Source organism: Vipera berus (genome assembly GCF_964194415.1).
Source record: "Vipera berus genome assembly, chromosome: 1".
Classification (NCBI taxonomy): domain Eukaryota; kingdom Metazoa; phylum Chordata; class Lepidosauria; order Squamata; family Viperidae; genus Vipera; species Vipera berus.
This window is the reverse complement of record NC_138202.1, coordinates 26617818-26637792: the sequence shown is the minus strand read 5'-3', so window position 1 is coordinate 26637792 and position 19975 is coordinate 26617818. Positions and strand designations below refer to the sequence as shown.

General features: G+C 39.2%; 1 protein-coding gene across 4 annotated transcripts in view; it reads left to right on the top strand.

The window, feature by feature from the left end:
- Positions 1-19746, top strand: part of TMEM260 (transmembrane protein 260) — a 47123-nt gene extending 27377 nt beyond the window's left edge. For 3 of the 4 annotated variants that reach the window (XM_081315352.1, XM_081315353.1, XM_081315355.1), the window contains 11 exons: positions 5209-5388; positions 6889-6929; positions 7707-7790; positions 8506-8623; positions 9314-9486; positions 10545-10716; positions 13111-13259; positions 15404-15580; positions 15897-15950; positions 16335-16425; positions 18448-19746. In XM_081315352.1, the coding sequence (XP_081171478.1) occupies positions 5209-5388; positions 6889-6929; positions 7707-7790; positions 8506-8623; positions 9314-9486; positions 10545-10716; positions 13111-13259; positions 15404-15580; positions 15897-15950; positions 16335-16425; positions 18448-18717 (1509 nt within the window). In that variant the 3' untranslated portion in view covers positions 18718-19746. The remainder of the gene's footprint in view (positions 1-5208; positions 5389-6888; positions 6930-7706; positions 7791-8505; positions 8624-9313; positions 9487-10544; positions 10717-13110; positions 13260-15403; positions 15581-15896; positions 15951-16334; positions 16426-18447) is intronic. The other variant, XM_081315354.1, reaches the window with a different exon arrangement.
- The last annotated feature ends 229 nt before the right edge of the window (positions 19747-19975 follow it).

Below are 19975 nucleotides of genomic sequence, written 5' to 3'. Positions count from 1 at the left end.
ACGAAGTGCCCAAAGCTCAATTATGACACTGTAGGATGCTGCAATAATCATAAATGCAGACCAGTCATAAGGATACAATCTCAGCACTATTGTAACTACAAATGGTTGCTAAACAGGGCAGTCATTAAGTGAGAACTATATGTGAGAAAGGTGCTGGGTTGGAGATTGTTCATTCACAGAATAGCTGTCAATTACTTACTACCCTCTTTGTTTCCTCTACCTGCCTGAACATACCTTGTTTCCCACCTTGCTTCCCTTTTTTCTTACTTGATAGCAGATTTCCAAACAAAGTTCTAGTCTACAGCTGCCCATTATTTTTATTTCTTAAGGATATTTACATGGCCCTTTGAAGCTCAAAGACACTATTGAAATAAAGATGCCTTTGTAGCATGTCAGTTTCTGGGTTTTTTTCCTAATATATTTTATTGATTTGTTTTTTAAACATAAATCACAATAATTGGTGAACAGTGTGTTGTCTGGGTTACATTTGTAAAACAATCATTAACAATTGATTTCTATAATCCATAATCCACATAATGGTTTTAGTTGATTTCCTCTTTTCCCAGAATATCCTCTTTTGCAAACATTGAGTTAATACAATTCTTATTGTTTTGATAGATAACAATTAATTAAATTAAATATATAATTTTTCCCAATAGTCCTAAAAATAATAATCACATCAATATAATAATCACATCAATATAATCCAATCATTCTGGTTGCCTTATCATAGATCCTGTTACAGTCCTTATTTTAATTTGTTTCTCCCATCAAATTCTAGGTATTCTTACTGGTTAAGATTTTCTCAAAAATTTAACTCTATTTTTCCGTATGAACCATCTCACACTGTTACATTTCTTAAGAAATAGGTAAAACAATGAAAAAAAAAGAAAGGAGAGCAAGAGTAAAGAAACATAAAAAATAACATACTACTTAAAATATATATCCCTCCTAAGCTGATATATATTTATTTCCTAAATTTTTTATTCTTTTTAACCATAATTAAAAATATGTTTAATCTTTAAACATTCCATTTAATACATCTAGTCATCTAGTCCTTTAACTCTGATTCAAAACATTTTTATCCATTATAATTTTCTTAAATTCAATCACATTTAAGTATCTAAAACATTTTCTTTAAGTCATTTCAACTTTTTTATATTACTCATATCAAGAAAGGGAAAAAAGCATACTACCGGTATATTGTTTAGGGAATTCATCCCTCTTAGAATGACATATATATTCCAAAACCTTTCTATTTCTTTAACCATATTCAAACAAATGTTTCTTTTTTAAGTATTCTCTCTGGTAAGTCCCATCATCTATTTTCTTGGTTTCCACTTTAGTCTTTTTACTTTGCCCAGTATCTTTCTTAATCAATGTATTTTGCTGAATCAAAAAGTTTTTCCATATGTTCGTAAATGTTGCTGTAGATATAAAAAGTAAATCAGGTAAAGTGTCTTTGTACGGGGCTTCTGCCTTTCCATGTTAGTTGAAAATCTTTTTCTTTCTCTCTGCTTCTCTTATCATTTTCTTTCTCTCCGATGTTCCGGACATCTCTACAGTCCATTTTATACAATCTGTTTTCTTGTCCTCAGATTTATTTTGAAGTCTTAAGGGATAAGTTGCTTTTTCCAATTCTTGTGAATTCCCCCCCACACACACTAGGATTAAATCATGTTTCCTTGTTTTGTTAAGTTCCATCTTTAAGTCTCTATTCTCAATTCTGTATCCATTTATCTGTTTTATCTGGTCCTTTTCTGTTGTTTTCAACAATTTTTTTTGTTGTAGAGTTAATTTAGAAATAGATTGATTTATATTTTCAAAGTTATTTTGGATTTCTTTGAATATTATTATTTGAATTAGTTGCAATATACTGTATATCTCCTCCTGTGAAGTATTTATGTTTTCTTGATATGTTCTTTCTACATGTCTCTGATCCATGATGGCCAAGAATTTCAGTTTTTCTCTTCCTTTCTTTTCTCTGCAAATAGCTTTAGAGTCCCAATTAAATAGATGTTTGTAATCCAAATAATTCAAAAAAGATTTTTTCCCCTGAAATTTATAATTCTCTCTTTGTCTACAGCCCAGGTTATTGTCTTCTTTTTGTCACAGCTGTTCTTTGTTGTTAAAACTTTGAAGGTCACAAACATAGATTAGCTTTTCCCAGGTTTTGCCAAATCTTATATTAAAGTCATAGCTGTCATAGTCTTCATCCACCACTAGGTGTCAGCAACTATTTGTTTTTCAATTTCCAAAATAAACAATTATCTTTGAAATGAATGTCTTAACCATTCAAACAATTTTAGATTTATCCAGATTTAAGTTTTAAATTTCAGGTTTTATATTTATTTCACGTCATATATTTTTGATCCTCCATAAAAAGATTAATTCACCGCTTCCGTTAGTATAAAGGTGGGGAGGAAATCCCCCTCCTTCCCTTTCGGAGGTATTTTGCTTCCTGGGAATCTTGTCCGAGAAATTAAATGTACAATAGAAAAGACAAGATCAAATTCCTTACCCAATTTCAAGCACGCTGTTCACAGTTGTGCTGGTTAGTGCTTTTGGACTTCGGTTGCTAGTAGCTTGTGCTGGTTGATGTAATACGGCCAGCCTTCCTCCTGTCGGGTTAGAAGGCTTTCCCCAAGTCGAACGGAACGGCTGCTGCCATTCTGGAATCGCTGAAGCACCCTTCTTTCTTCATCGCCTCTCTGGGGCGACTTAGACCCATTTAGGGTCCCCAGGCAGGGTGAAATTAGCTGCAGGGGTGCAGAGATTCCGCAAGCCCACAACCAGTTGCTACCGCGCAAAGCTGGAAGTCCCCCAGTTTCTGGTTCTTTTAAGGTTTATATGTTGATGTAAAAAAATGAGATGAAACAAGAAAATCTGTCAGTCACTAAAGAAGACGTTTGGAGCACATTGGCACTTCTGAATACTTTTGGGTATTATATTATTAATGCTAGAATTCTTATATTTTGAACAATGTAAAATATATTTCACTACATCACTTGGTGTTATAATTCTTAGCTGCCACCGTAGCAATTTGGAAGCATCTTTATGCTCAGCCTTAGTTTGAGTGCATCAGCTTCTGTTTTGTCTATGGAGATTCTCAGTCATCCAGGTCATGGTTGTCTCAAAAACTGAAGAAGCTTCTTGGATGAGAAATGAAACATTTCAAGGAAAAAACCAAGAAAGCCCAATTGCCTTTTGGGACAGATTCTGTTTTACAAATCAGAAAATGAAATTGAAGAAGGCTCTCAACAAGTCTGCAAAAGCAGAATTGAAAGCCAAGATCACCCTTTCTCTTTCCTAAAAGGTTTATTGAGATACTTAACTTCTTCATCCTCTTGTTGTATATTTAGAGATTCCAAAGCTGGTCTTTTTGTTTGAGGATCATATCCTCTCTTGATTCCCTTTAGCATTACTCTGCAAGTAATGCTTCTTGTAAATTCCATTTAATGATTACTCCACTTCCATCCTTTGGTTGGTCCCTCTGTTGTTCCACAAGACTAGTCATGTGCTTATGATGACTTGCCATTGATTTTAACAGAAAAAAGGTGGCTTTCTCCTTTCTACCACCTTAAGAATTCTTTTAAGTATGAATCTCTCAAGAAAGAGGATGTGAGACCATTATGGTAATATCACTGTAAATTCTACCCTGAACCCATAATATTTAATAATTTAAATTGGCTAACTCAGATTATGTCCCTGTGTAATCCATAGTTCTCAGAATATTAGTTGTCCCTTTTTGGTACCCCTAAGAGTAGGCCCATGGGCTTCTATGAAAGTGAGGGTGTCAAAATCAGCAGGATGGAGAGTATTGTGATTGTAGTCCTGACCCTTTCGTATGTGCATGTGATATCACCAGGTTTTTTTTCCTCATAGAACGCTCAGAACGGAGTTCCGGCACCTTTTTTGAATGGAACCTTGTAGGGTAGGCAAGGCGGGTTATATGACAAGTGTGAGTTCCGGCACCTTTTTCTTTTACAAAAAAAGCACTGGATATCACTGCACATACAAAAGGGTTGAAACTTCCATTACAATGTCCCAAAGATGCTTTTTCAAAAGGCAACTGTACTTTGTTTCTCCTTGAGATGTTTTGCTTCTCATCCAAGAAGCTTCTTTAGTTCTAACTGAAGGGCGAAAGTTGGATGGATTTATATTCCTTGCAGTCATCTGGCCGTCAGCACTTTTTCAGAAAGTCATTAAGGCCACTTGGAGGTTTATCTGTGGTCTCAGGGTCACCTGAATAGTGCAAATGGGTGTAGAACCTTCTTGGAACTGCTGAAATTGCTGACAGCCATGATCTGGATGACTGAGAATCTCCATGAACATCCGTCACAATGCCATTCCTGCCACTTGTTGATTTCGTTCCCCAATTACAGGTGCTGAAGATCAGCATTAGACTTTTAAGACATTAGATTTTAATGTAATTTGTTTTGGGGGGGGGGAGCATTGATGAAAAACCATCCAATTTTTAATCATTGCAAAGTGGTTTATCTCCCCTTTGCAGCCCTTCTGATATCTGGTCCTGTCATGGCTTAACTTCAATGGCCAAAGGTGCCAGTGATGGGATCCTTGGGAGCCTCAGATACTATTTGTTTCAGTTTGAAATTGCATCCTGCCACGCAGAAAGGATCAGGGTGATGTCACCTTCCAAAAGTAATCCACGGAGAATGCCATTTTTAACATCATGTTTTGAGACTCCACATGCAAATTAAGATGTCAGCTCTGTATGTCAGTATATTACTTGTTTGCTTCCTAATTTAGAAGATTTATGCACTGAAGTCATCCAACTCAACATATTTGCAACTCCAGCTGATATATTTCAAAACAATACGGCAAATTTAGAAATAATACTATGAAAAGGTATAAGTCACTCTTAAGTCCCAGAAGATGGGACCATCTACTATACAGGGGTGTCAAACTCACCACGTCACATGACATGTCACAACGTATCGCGACTTTTTCCCCATTGCCGTAGCTGGGGTGGGCGCGGTTTCAGCATGACGCATCCGGCCCTGATCTACTATCTTGCCCCAAAACCTGGGGGAAAAGTCATCTTTTTAAAACTTTCCAGATTAGCAGGATTGGGACTAAGTGAATCTTAGCTATTACTGAATTCTCTCTTGCTTGCCCTCTCGAAGTTGCAGCAGTGTAATGCAAACAGAGGACTCATGTAATGTTGTAAAATGTTTTTTGGTGTAGGAGCTGACCCTGAGCCATGTGCTGAAGTTAAGTTTCTGCTTCTTGGCTGGTTGTCTGCCTTATCTCTACTTGCCTATCTCTGCCTACCTCAATAAAGCCCGCTGGACCTGGGGAGACCAGACAACCTTTAAAGGATTTACCACCCATCTTCTCCGGGAAGAGTATGGCACATTCAATCTGGTAAATTGAGTTCTCCTTTTAAGAACAAAGTTTCTCTTAAATACTAAACCTGTGTGATGCTGCATCTGTTCAGCTCATAGGTCAGGCTCTGAAAGGCAGAAGGGATTTCAAATTATTGCCATTTTGTTATTTGTCGCTTGCAGTTTAATAGCCCTTGCACCTGTTCCTTAGGATAGCTATAATCACTTGGTGACTGGAGAAATCATTTAAATCCCCTCCAGCTGTTCAAGTCATGGCATTTTTCAGTTTACATGAAGGTTAATACAACCCAGTGGCAGACTGGAGCTCTCTTCTGGCAGAGGTACATGAAGGCTGTATAGATCTGTATCATGTCTTTCCTCCTACCCTAGGAATCCACTTTGTATCTCATTGCCAACCCTCTTAGGTGGGCTGAGTCAAGGCAGGGCAAATGGTCACCAGGTCACTTGAAAGCTGGACCTGAACTTCCAATAAACTCCAGTGGTTTATTAAACTGTACTGGTTCCCTGTATGCTTATTGTATAATTCATATTAGGTAGGTACATCTTAACTGCTTTTATGTTTTGAGCTTGGTAGTGATATTTTAAACTTACTACAGTACATAATTGATGTGTAGCTTGTCCTTGAAGTGATCAGAGGAACTCAGGCGTTGGACAGGATTATGTTTGGTATTAGCATTTCCCAAAAGGGGTGTTTGTGTGTTAAGGCCAGTCTGATTGCAGCAGTCAAGCCAGCTTCGGGTGTATCTGGGCATGAATATTCAGTGGATCCTCAGTTTTTCTGACTTAGGACTTTTCAGTGAGTAAAAATGACAGCCTTTGGCCATGTGCAGTTGGCAGGGTTTATTTGCATGACAGCCAGAAAGTATTTCAGATAATTTCTGTTTGAACTGGGATGGTGCTTATAAGCAGGAAATGATTCCATCAGTTTTCCCGTCCCCTTGCTTGTCTTGCTGGTAGAGGTTGCAATCTTGTACAGCGTTGCTGTGGTTGCAAGGGAGTTCATCAGTTTTCATTAACCTTATGTGAATATATACTTTTATTGACATTAATGAAACCCAAGTAATGAAAATCTAGAACTCATTTTCAACCATGTAGCTGTTCCATAATGATTGGCACATGTGATGTCAGGTCTTCAGGACTATAAATAGGTATATGTTGTGAAACTGTCCAGTCAGAACTGAGCATGTTCAGTATTGACTGTCTGAAGATATAGTGGGTATATAAAGGGGAAAGGCTGAATGGAAGATGGAGTGATGGAGCTCTTAGCAGGAGTCCTTAACTGCAATATTTTGCTGCGGAGTCCTTGATGTATTTGAATAATGCATTGTTTAAGTTAACATTCCACAGTGTGGTTGCAGGCCAGATAGTGACCAAAGCCCTTCTGGCTTAGCTTGGAATTGCTTGTTCCTGATGAAATGCATGGATATTCCAAAATAAAGATCTTGGGCGCTGGCTGGGTTAACCAAAACGGACTGTACACACTGTATAAATATTCCTGATTTTCTTCTTTTCTGTGCAGGCAAAATTGGAAAATGGATCCAGTATGACTGATGTATTGCTGTAAGTGAATGCAAAATGCATGGATTATAGTGTAATTATAAGCGTATCCGACACAAACATTTCCTGTTGCGTTCAGTGGAGCTTATTTGCAGTAAGTGGGTTCAAGATTGCAGCTTTAATTTGCCCTTTAGGCAGAGGAAGATTTAAAAGACTTTGGGGAGAGTAAAGTCTTGTGATCTTCATCCTATCTTCCTTTTTGACATCCCAAATGTTTCAAGATCTTAGCAGAAAGAATAAAACACATTTTAAATGTATGCATTTACAAATAACCATTGTAACTCACTTTCCATTAAAAAAAAATCCCTAAGTGGAGTATAATAAATAAATGCAAATGTATTTATGGATTAAAAAAAGGACAGATGCAATAACAAGTTGGAATGAACTTAAGGGTGAACTTGTGAAAGTGATATGGATGGAAATGACTATTATCCTGTGACATTGTGAGTTATTTGGATGTGATAGCTGGTGGAACACAGCCATTCCTGAGTGCCAGATAAAAGCAAATGTGGAAAGAAAGAGAGAACAGGCCCTGCTTGGGTGTGCTGTTGGACTGGATCTTAGAATGAGGACTCGGCACTTCCTATCCAGGCACCCAATCCCTGTCTGATCCAGTTATTTTACTCTGCATTGTGAAAGCATCCATTTGCCAGATGCTCTGACATCTGCTTTTAGCTTTTCCGCAACAGGTGATTTTATAGTGTGTGGCCCCCTTCATCTTCCCATAAACTTTTGCTATCTTTTGTTGCCAAATACTCTTGTTGTCTGGCTTCCTTGCAGTTTTCAGGTGACCCACATGAAGATGGAACTTTCCCTCGTTGTCCAGGCCTTTGCAATTGCGGCATGTGTATGCTGTGCAGTGAGGTACTGGGGTTTATTTCAAGCTTAAGTATGTCCAAATTGGATATTTATCTGGAGACCCAGAAAGTTGGATTGAACCAAGTTTCTCCCTGACATATATATGTCTGGGAGATGATAGAGTTTGGTGAAAGTGTTTACATATAGTTTATGCACACGTATACGCTTTTATGTGCATACAAGTGTGTCAGACAAATTTATTGTAGAAGACAAAGTCTTCAGGATTGTTTTCATATACAGTTGGTAACCCTAGATTAATAAAGTGGGGGAAGAGTTTGCCCATGCATGCAGATAGATGTAGATTTATCTCTTCTTAGATTGGAGTATGGGATCATCTTCAATTCAGACTCAATGTTCTTTTTGGTAAATTCAGTATATTTGTTATATTCAATTATTTTTTTAAACAAAACTAGCTTTTGAAAAAACTTGTTCATTTATTTACTTTAAATCAATCATTCCCAGCTCGTGTCACTGCCATAGTTGGGAGTAACAGAAATATAGTACAAACATACCTAGAGGACACTAAGTTGGAGAACAGCTGTGTGTGATTTTATTTTTCATGATTTGTTCCAGTTACTGTCACTGGTGTTCACCTCTCCTTTTAATTTGTATTATATGTAGAATAATGTAAGTAACGGGCTTTATTCAGTTTGCAATTTGTTGTTGCATGTGTAAACTGTCTTTATAAAGTTTTCAAATTATATTCTTTTCTCCACTTTAGGCCAAAGACAGAGAAGTCACAGTTGATTTGGCTGTTTGCATCAATGTTATTGACATACTCTTTCTTCTTTGCTTGGAGGGCAAATCTGGATATTTCAAAGCCCCTGTTTAAGGGGGTGGTGAGTTTGCTTCATTAAAAGGGATCATTTTAATTTAAAAACAAAAGTGGGATTATGGAAGGAAGTACCGTGCATTTTAGAAATGTACTTTCATTTTACAGATTCATATTCAATGTTATTGTAAACATCATTCAAACGTTGTTTAAAACCTGGAAACACATAAATAAAAAGTACTTTTATTCCAAGCTAAGATATTTGCCTGTTTGGCCTCAAATGGCCTCTCCTGGTTCACAACATTTCACTGAGGTCTCTGGCAGAGAATGCTCCTGCGTTTTGGTCCTCTTAGTGGGGAGGAAGCTGGAAACCGGATGGAAAGTGGTGTTGTAAACCACCCAGAATCACTTAGGTTAGATGGGCAGTGTAAAAATTTAATAAAATAAAAGCACCTGTACTGCATGACTGGGCTACATCCTCTTCAAAATCCATAATCCCCTAGAATAGTGTTTCCCACTTTGTCAATTTCAGGGTTTGTAGACTTCCACTGCAAGACTTCCACTGCCAGGATGGCCATTTATAAGAATCCTGGCAGTTGAAGTCCATATCCCTGGTAATGGCCAAGGTTGGGAAACACTGCCCTGGAAGCACCATATCCTCAAAAGCTGCATTCATAGGCGTGGGAAATGTTGGGAAAAGGGCAATAAACTATCACTCTTCCAGAACACGACAAAACCACAATATTTTCTTCAACAGGTTGAGCGATTCTGGATGCAAAGCAATGCAGTGACTGTCGTTCTAGCTGGCTTTGGCTTCTCTTTACTCTTTTGTCTTGGTGAGATATTTGTTGGAAACAGCAGAATGATTTACCGTTTGGAATGGCTTCTGGCAGCTGTTTTTGTTACTGCTCAAATCTATTCCAATTACAGGTAATTTAACAGGGAGACAGCAGTTAATAATGTTTGGTGGACTGATCACTAATGTCCGTATTTTTTTCTTCTCCAATCCCCAATATTTACGTAGAACATAGAACTTCTGCTATCCTCCGTTATCTCTATAGGTTGTGGTAGGCAAAGTTTTACCCAAAAGTTTCCAGCTGGGGATTTGATTCTTGAACTTCTCTATCATATTCCTATGGTAAGGACAACCAGTATAACCCACTGAGGTTAGGAAAGAAACAGAATGTTTTGGAACCAAGAACAAATGGATGTTGTATCTTGGGAAAAAGCAGCTAGTCTTTCTGTTTGGCACTTACAGAAAGAGAGGTTCAAATCTCACACAGAGAGTTTTCCTTTAATTGACTCATCAGTGAAAGCAGGAGGTCTGCTTCTTCAGTTTCTGAGAGTCTGCATCCTAAGCCCTTGTATCCTAATATTAGCTCTGATTAATGAAACTTCATGTCAGTCTTACTTTCTTGGTAGTGTTCTAATGCTAGGGGCTTGGTGCGGTAGAGGTTTGGAAGAGTAAGCTGTTGAGTAAAAAGGGCTACCTACCCTAGGGAGGATTCATAGTCATAAAATGGCTACTATAGGCAGAAAAAATGTGCAATTTATCAGCAAGCAAGTAGGATAAATTTCTGTATCTTAGTTATTTTTGTTCCTAAGTAGTCGGCTCCATTTCCCAGCAAGATTTTGGGCTATCACCATAGCTTTTTAAATCTTTAAAGAATGAATTTTTGGTTTTTGAATTTCATTTGAAAATAAAGTGATGATACAAGAATGTTGGTGCTTTGTTTTCTGCTTGAGAGGGGGATTGAAATCTGGTTACACAATGCTTCAGGTTTAACTCTATCCATTACAGCATACCTGAGGTATCTGGCGGCCCATTGTTACCATCAAAGTATTTTCAAGTTCTTCCTTTGTGCATAGCATCCTTCCTTTCAAAGACTGCAGTTGATGTAGCTACCTGGGGATGGACTGAAAACAAAATATTTGCTTGATAGGTTGACAGATCTCTTTCTTTGTTTTTATTTTCCCTTTTGAACCAGTGTCTGTGACCAAAGTAACAACAATGTTGTTGACCGGTTTGCCATGAATCTTTTGTCCTCCATGCCTCCAGATGCCATAATCTTGCTAAGAGGGGACCTGCCTGGGAATTCTCTTCGCTACCTGCATCATTGTGAGGGCATAAGACCTGATATCACCTTAGTTGACCAAGAGGTCAGTAGAAAATAACCTGGTATCATGGAATGACTGCAAATCAGAAGTCCCCATTTTGAATTTTGCTTTTGAAGTCCCCATGGAGATACTAGATACAAGATAACTCAGTGTGTCTTAGCATCTTTATTCACAATTGAATAGAAATCACCATAGGATAATGCTGTCTTTTTTGCCAATTTCTGTTCTAACATATTGCATCTGTTCTGGGTCATTGGTGAATTGTGTTTTTCTGATTTATGACTGTGCTTCTTGTTCCAAGAACATTATTGTGCAACTAACTGGGCCCTATAGAACTGAATAATTGAAACTAGCCTCTGGGCTAGTTTCTTGCTTCCAAGGGAGGAGGGGAGCTGGCAAAAACAGAAAGGCAGGTTCAACAGCTGTCAGTCTTCTCTGAATGCTGCAGTGAAGGAAAGCCGGTATGTTGCACCCTACAGGAAAAAAATGTAGAATACTGTTAAAAGAGATTATCAAAATGTTGATAGATGGGGCAAAGGCTGGGGAAGAAATGGTTATAGTGGAGGCTGGCTAGTGACAAAGGGAAAGGAGTGTGCCCACACCTCTCAACAGTTCCCAAACTCACCTCCAATCATACTGATAGGTTTTTGCCTTCAAGAAAATGGTTAATAAGGTCTGGTGACAGTTTTGCAGTACTGCAGGCTAACTCTGCCAACAATCTGGAGTTTGATCCTAACAGGGCTCAAGGTTGTCTCAGCCCTCCATTCTTCTGAGGTTGGGAAAATGAGGACCCAGAGTGTTGGGGGCAATATGCATTGTTTACATTATAAACCACTCATAGAGTGATGCATATAAGTCTAAATGCTATTGTTGTTACTATTTTATGATTTTTTTTATTTGTTAAAATATTAAATATTTCTATTTATTACTAGTAAATGCTACCCACATTGCAGAGGTGGCTCTGGGTCAGGGCTCCCCAACCTTTTGTGTAGCAGGGACTGGTTCCGTGGAGAGAGGTTTTTCCGTGGACCAGTGGGGGTGCATGGTTTTGCATGCTGCCTGCATTCTGAGGATGGGGCTTTGCTTGTTCTGGCTTGCCCGGTGACTGTCCACAGACACGGGGTTGGTGACCCCTGTTCTAGATGACTTGCAGTCATACAATAAAAATATGATATAAAAAATTAAAAGAATAAATAGACCATACATTTAAAATTCAGTTTTCATTCAGTTTTAAAATCACCTTGAGGCTTTTGTTAGGCAATGTCAGAAAAAAGAGAGATAGCATGACTGTAACACAAATGCATCTTAAAGGGACGTAAGCCTGTTCCATTGGTAGGCTGGAACGAATGAAAAATGTTGCCTTGCGGGCAAAGACCATGATCTAGCTGGAGCGTGATCATGAGAGGACAAGGCTATAATTACAGCTGCCTGTTTGCAACACCACTACGGTCACTTTTGCTAGTTGTTGTTGCATAGTACCATAAATGCAGATGGCAATTTGCCGACAACAGGTGCCTGCCCTCAAGGAACTTATCCGTGTCTAAGCCAGCATTCTCCTTCTTTGTATAGACCAGAGATCTGTTGGGACTACAAATCCCATATTCTCTAAGCAACATGGCACAACTGTGGCCATTCTGGTTGAGGTAGGGTGGTAGGCAATTATAGCCCAAAATGTCAGGAAGATACCAGATTGTTCTTCTGCTGTGAGTACTTAGGGAGAGACAGATGTGAGAATGTATGTGCATGAATTTCTGTTCCCTATACCTTCTTGTCTTCTGAAAGTCAGGGTGAAGCAACTAATCTTCTGCAGATTATTCAGACTAAGGTTCCCATAGTCCCTTTTTGACCAATGTGACCTATTAAAGCAACCACACCATTTTTCAGACTCAAGGGGAAACCAAAAGCTGCATGCAGATGTGATAAGCAGCAGAGAGGTGTTTTCTTGTGAGTGATCTGAAGTATTTCCAGTGCAGTCACAAATAAAACTTACCAATGCATCAAATGTCAGAAAAACAATTACCAAAAAAGTGGAATAAATGGGAGATGACGTTAAACAGTGCAAAGTGATTAAAGTTCACAACCCTGTCCTCTAAAAATCATTAAAGATACTTTTGTGCTACACATGAAGTGGTTCTTACGCTCTAAAACCCAGGATCACCTTGCCTTTAAATGTGGTTCACCTCTTCTCCAAAGCAGGCTGGGAATATCAAAAGAGAAACTTTGGGTCATGGTACGTATGAGATGTTATTCTACTTGGTTCATAGATGTCCTACAGGAAAGAATTTGTTCTCTGTGTGTGTTTATGTGTGTGTTCGTGTGTGCATCCGTGTGTCTAGAGAGAGTAAGGGAGCGCAGGCATATGTGTGCTGGCTGAGGAATGGTAGAAAGAGTAGTATGTAAATATTTTAAATAAATACAATTTCTCCCATGTGCTAGATGATGACTTACCATTGGTATTTGCCAAAGCTGGCTAAACATTTACCCCGGGTCACTTTTCCTGGAGACCACTGGAATCCTGTAGAAGGGCCATTACCTGATGGAACAACCACATTCAACCTTCATCATTTCCTCAAAGTAAATAGACAGTAAGCATTTCTTTTCACCTACTAGCATACAGACACATGTGCACGCATGCCTAAATGCATACCTGTCTTCTTATTCCCTGCCATGTTAAACAGTGTTATACAATGTGCATAAAAAGGAGTAAATGATGTAAAGTCAAGGATATGAAAGACTTGAGACAAAAATAAAAGGAAACTTAGCTAGCCTTAATTTATGTTTACTCTCACTTCTGTATAACAGTGAGGACCATTTTTATATGTAGCCATATATGGCCATTTTCATTTCTTCACAATAGAATAGAATATGCACTATCATCCTTTGTTTCAACGTCTGCATTTAAATGCTTAAACATTCTTCCATTCTACCAAGGTATACAAATTCATCTACTTGCTTGTTTATTACCATGTATGCATAATTTGCAGTAATTCATTCCATTTTCCTTGACAAATTTTGATATAGATAGTCCTTGATGTGGCAGTCTAAGGCAACAGCCTAAAAACTGGGAGAACATGAGTTCTAATTCTTCAGTAGGCATGAAACCAGCTAGCTAGCTAACTTTGGGCCACTCACACTTTCTTCAGCCCTAGGAAGAAGGCAGTGGCATACTATTTCCCAAAAGTCACCAAGAAAATGCATGGACTTGTTGAGACAGATACTAGGTGTCCAGACTGATTTGAAGGAAACCCCCCCCCCCCAATAATACATAATATTTTAATATTCATTTTTGCACCATCAACTAGGGTGGTGTATGCAGTCAGTGCTCACACAGCCAGAGATAAACAACAAGTACGCTTTTGTGGCTACTGGTAGGGCAGGTGTGTCTCTATGTACAAGTGAGAAATTTATCAGTATTTTGTTGGAATGTGGTGCTAACTGCATGGAATACCTAGAGCTTTGCTAGAAGCTAATTTGATCTAATGGTTAAGGCACCAAGCTAGAAAGCAAGAAACCTTGAGTTCAAGTCCTCCCTTAGCCATGAAAGCCAGCTGGGTGACTTTGGGCTAGTCACTCTCTTAGCCCAGCCCACTCCACACAGTTGTTGTTGTGAGGAAAATAGGAGGAGCAAGATGTGCTGGATTTATTCACCACCTTCAGTTATTTATAAAAATAATAAAGATGGGATATAAAAAATTAAGGACCATTATTAATTAGCAGTATTGCTATCTTGTTGTTTTTTTATGGTAACTTAAAGCAATTGTGAACACATCCAATCTCATCTTCTACTCAGTAAATTATTCAATTATTGTTCAATTTCTATAGCCGCCCATCTCAGTCAATGACTCAGAATAACTTACAATTAAAAATAATACATTGGAAATAAAACATGAAAAGCATTTTAAAACAATAGAAAGATCCATATTAAATATAGATGGCAGCCAAAATACTTGGCCAGTTAACAATATAGCCAGGAAACAGGGCCCTTAACACATTCAACACCCCAGCTGTAGGAACAAAGCCAGGTTTATAGAGCCTTAGGAAAGGCTAACCAGGGTAGTTGGAATAACAGGTGGCCCACAGTCAGGTAACATTTCTTATTCCTAACCTGTTGCTCTCTTGGAACAGATTCAGACAAGGGCAGTAAGGATGAGCAGAAAACTAAAATTAAAGTTTTGTGATGGGGCTGGAAATAATTAGTCTTGAATTACTCGGTGGTTGTTTTGAGAGTATGGACGGATATCACACAGAAAAGGGCTAAGACCTGTATTCTATAATTTCAAACAAAGAATAATTAATTTAAGTTATAGAAGAAAAAAATCTAGTTGAATATTAGGGAAAAAAGCCCTCCCAATAGTAAGATCAGTTTGATCAATTACTCTGAGAGATGGAATATTCTTATCACTGGTGATGTTCAAGTAGAGAATTACTGGGTTGTTGCCTGAAGCAAAGGGTTGGGTTCAGTAGCCTAAATGGCCTCTTCCTGTACTGAATTTCTGTGAAGTCTTGAAGTAAACTCTCCTCATCCTGCACCTAGCAGCTGGACCATGCACAAGATCAGGCAAGTATTTCTAATCAGTTACACAACTGAAACTACTCAACATAAAGCAATCAGTGCTCCTAGCTTTCTTCATATTAGTTGCTATTAGTGCTATCACAGGCAAGCACCATTGTACAAGTCCGCTTATCTGTTTAATTATTAATTTCTTTGTTGTTGTTTTTTTTGCATTAGCAAAGACACCTTTGTTTGTATTGGACTCCATGAAGGTGACCCTACCTGGAAAAAAGACTATTCCCTTTGGCCCTGGGGCTCTTGTGATAAACTTGTATCTTCAAAAGCTCCCTTTGATCCCGAAATGTGGATTGAACGTACCCAAAATCTCTATAACTGGACTGAGGAATATGGAAGGTAAGTGACACATAGTTGACAGTAGCTTCTAAAAAGTTGCAAGAAGGGAGTTGGAAGAGCGCAAATGTGAAACCTTCTACCCTTCATTCTTTTTGTCATTAGTGAAGATATAGTGGTAGCATCAAAAGTATGTTTGGTATGGATCCAGAGAGGGTTTGGATAGAATCGCCAAGAGCTGGACATGACTGAAGGGATAACATCATCATATTTGTTCCCATTTCCTCAACTGTATCTGGAAAGTTTCAGTTATCCTGTTCATGCTCTGTCTTTGGGGGACCTCTGTCCTTGCATATCAACTTACCTGTTTCTTTTTAAGGTTTGACTCATCTTCCTGGGAATTGGTAGCAAATGAAGAGATGTGGCAAGCCAGGTGAGAGGCTGTTCCCTTCCCATGTTTCAGAAAAGGTCTGAAAGAGAGGATAATCATATCAAGCTACATACAAATTAATTATATTGCACATTGTAGCACTGAGCAGATAAAGCTCAGAGGAAGCATGTTGAGAATCTAGGAAGCAGAAGCTGGTGTCTAGCAGAAGAATGGAATATTACCTTGAGTTAATAAATTAAGACAATTGTGCCCTTCAGATGTTCTGGAGTACAACTTCTAATGCCATACCTAGTAAACACCAGTTTAGTATAGTAAACTAGGATACAATCATTCCATGGGGAAGTAGTATCCTGCCTTCTCCTTCATGGATGTCAGTTGCTGTTTAAAGAATATACAGCTCCCTTCTGTTTTTCTTTTTCCTCCTAGGATGAAAACAGCCTTCTTTCTTTTTGACCTTGCAGAAACTGGTTCCCCATCTGTGAAAGAGAAAGCAAAGCTTTACACACTTGCTTATAAGGTGAGCACTTTCCACTTTGGGATAGAAAAGCTCAAGCTGTCTATATGTTTGCGCACTGATAACTCCTAAGTCTGGGGCAGAAATCATTAGTAATTTTGCACTATGTAGTCAGTGCAGTCAAAAAGTGGATGCAGTACGAAACTGGCTATTCACAAAATGGGTGTCGGGGTAGGTCAACCTTAATGCACCTGTTTAGACCAGTGTTTTGATGTGTGAACTTCAGCTTCAGTATTCCCAAGCCAGGTGATGGCTGGGAGTTTCTGGGAGTTGAGATCTACATGTCTTAAAATTGTCAAGGTTGAGAACCACTGTACTAGGTTATTGTGATGCGCCCTTTCATCTGAGTGGGCCAATTACCATGCTTTCAAACATCCCTGAAAGTCATTATGTTGCTAGGGGCTGAGGCTTTATAGCAGACCAGCTTCCCATTTAATATATTTTTGATAAATAAACTTTATTTAAAATGTCATTTGGGCACCAAGGGATGCGCCTGCGGTCTGGGTGCTATCTATCCCAGTGCTTATATGGTTGATTACTGTTGACCTTTCCACTGGTTCCAATCATCAGATCAATTTATATAATATCGTACAGCCACAACCAGGCAATCTATTTCCATCTGTCTGGCCACTAGGCATAAGGCTGGATTGGTATCTTTTTCTCCCTGCCGTCATCTGCTTTAGGGCTCTGAATAGGGTATGATAGCTGCAGGACCCAATCTGGGTCAGTCACAGGGACCAGAGTTTTAGTCTTCCAAACTTTTGGACTCATGCTGAAGCCCATCCTCAGGGAACTTCTCTCTAGCAAAGTGTTCCTACAGAGAGAAGTTCCCTGAAGATCGGCTCCAGCTTGAGTCCAAAAGCTCGGAAGACTAAATTGCTGGTCCCGGTGACTGACCCAGATTGGATCTTGCAACATTACCCTCGGATACGTATATTTGCCTTCATTCGTTAGGGCAATGATAGCTGCTTCTACCTCACTGCTCTTGAGTGCTACCTCTAGATAGCTGGAGAGGTTCTCCTTCAGTTTGCCCCAGGACTATGGGACCTTTTCACTGTCTTGTGGTAGCAAGCCAGGTGCCACAGCTAAGCTTAGTTGGGAAGGTTAGCAGACTAGTGGGATGGCAACTATGAAAGTCCACTTAAGGTAGTGCCTTGATGTTCCTCTACTAGAGTAGGACCTCATCTTACAACTTGTAGAACCAAGCAGAAGCAGGAAGGTATTTCCAATGATCAAAGACGGAGCCAGAGCCTCTTTCATGGGTGATTAGCTAAAGAATAATATCACAGCAAGTTTTCTATGTCTTCCTCCCCTCTTGAGAGCTTTGGTCATGCTTTGCTACCTGTAGGTCTTGTAACTGTGTGAATATGAAGAAGGACTGGTGTTGCTTCTGTATCAGTAGCAACTCAAGTGCATGCACATTTTTCTTTCCACTCTCCCATGTTTGAATAATGATGACCTAGGAATAAAATTGATACAATTTAGAGAAATAACCCAAGTTCAGTTCTTTTGCTGTTTTCATAGGCAGAATGGCTCCACTAGAAATAAAACACATCTTCAGTTCATTTTTGCTTATCCTAACCCTTTTGCTCTCTAGCTTCTCTCTCTTACTTCTCTCTTCCAGTTTACCTTTCAGATTTATCCTTGGGATTATTATTCTTTAGTTTCCCCCTGAGAATCCTACATCTTTATTCCTCTTTTCAGTTGGATGACATCAGAGCAGTTTGCCCAATCATCAGCCGCACACATGAAACCTCTTAGCTCAAATCCTATACACACTGACTGGGGAGTGCTTAGCAGGGCTTATTTCTGAATAGAAATGCAGAGAGTTGCATTTCATGGTTTAAAACATATGCTCATAAATGGTGTCCTATTTTTCTTCAGTTGCAGAGACTTTATTTTATGTAGATGCTGTTTATGCCATGCTTGACTGCTTTTAAAAAAATGAGCAAATATTTGTAATACGGGGAAATGATATATCTGAGAATTCTCTTCAATCCTTGAACCGTCTTCTGTGATTTACAGCTGTACAAGGAAATTGTAAACACGTATGAAACTCATCCCGTGAACTGGCACAAAAATTACGCTATTGCCTGTGAGCGGATGCTGCATCTTCACCCAGCAAGGGAAGACCCAGAAGTGCTACTCTTAGAAATCATCAAACACTTCCGCCTTTACTTGGAGAAAGCGGCAGATGATCCCCAGCAGAGCAGTATTTTGCAAGCCATAAAGCATATGAAGAAAGAACTTCGGCAACTGAGAAAAGTGCAGAAGGCATCGAGGCAACCAGCGTAGGACGTGTTGAGCTCAAGGAAAAATCTGTTGGAAAGGAAATGAAGAGTAAGAGAAGGATTCCATAGACGGAAACAAAGCAAGCTAAAATATCAGTGTTTTAGATAGGGGGAAAAGACTAATCAAGAGAAGGGTTTGTTGGTACAGAGAAGCATAAACACAGGTTGGGGGAAATGAATTGGGATTTTTCTCTCTTTTGATGTTACAGTGTGGGGGGGTCATTAAATGAAGAGGAACGTTGGAGATTCTAACTGAAACTTCTTCACACAGTACATTGATCATGCAGAATGAAATATTGCAGGCTAACTGCCCATAGTCTGCAGTTCAATCCTGACTGGCTCAAGGTTGATTCGGCATTTTTATTCTTCCGAGGTTGGTAAAACAAGGACCCAGATTGTAGGGAGCAATATGCTGACATTATAAACTGCCAGAGAGTGCTGTGAAAAGCACCGTGGAGCTGTATATACTGTAAGTCTTAAGCGCTATTGCTGTTGCTAATTTGCTTCCCTGGTTTATGGCTGCCAACTACAGTCAGGTCTCCCTTGAGGTCGGCTCTGATTATAGGATACATTGTATTGTTTTCTTGTCAACAATATGGAAGCTGTCTTCTTCAGATATGGTCCTTTAACTTCCCAATCAATAATAAATAAATAAATAAACCTTTATTGTCAAAGTACAACATGTTTACATTGAGATTAGCTGAGCCTCCCCCCCGTGCTCTCTCCCCTCAAGACAGTGACAACAAACCCTCCATCCTACCACACCATGTGAACCAACTACACCACACACTGGCCTCCCAAGTCAATTCTGCATAAGATTATGTCCCATTTAAAAGCCTAACAGCCCACGGATAAAAGCTATTTTTCAGCCTGTTGGTACGGCTGGCTATATTCCTATATCTCCTACCGGATGGTAGGCGAGTAAAGAGATACCGTCCAGGGTGTGAGTCAGCCTGAGAATCTTCCTCACTCTTCCAAGGCAACGAGCCCTGGCGATGTCATCCAGTGGTGTCAGGGAACAGCCCACAATGTCTTGTGCTGTGCTCACTACCCTCTGTAATACTTTCCTATCCGCGGCTGTCAGACCAGCATACCAAACCACAATACCATACGAGAGGACGCTCTCTATAGTAGACCGGTAAAAGAGGGTCATTAGCTGTTGTTCTACCCTGTTCTTCCGCAAGACCCTAAGAAAGTGAAGCCTCTGTTGGGCCTTTCTAGCCACCTGAGTTGTGTTAACTTTCCAGGTCAGATCTTCACAG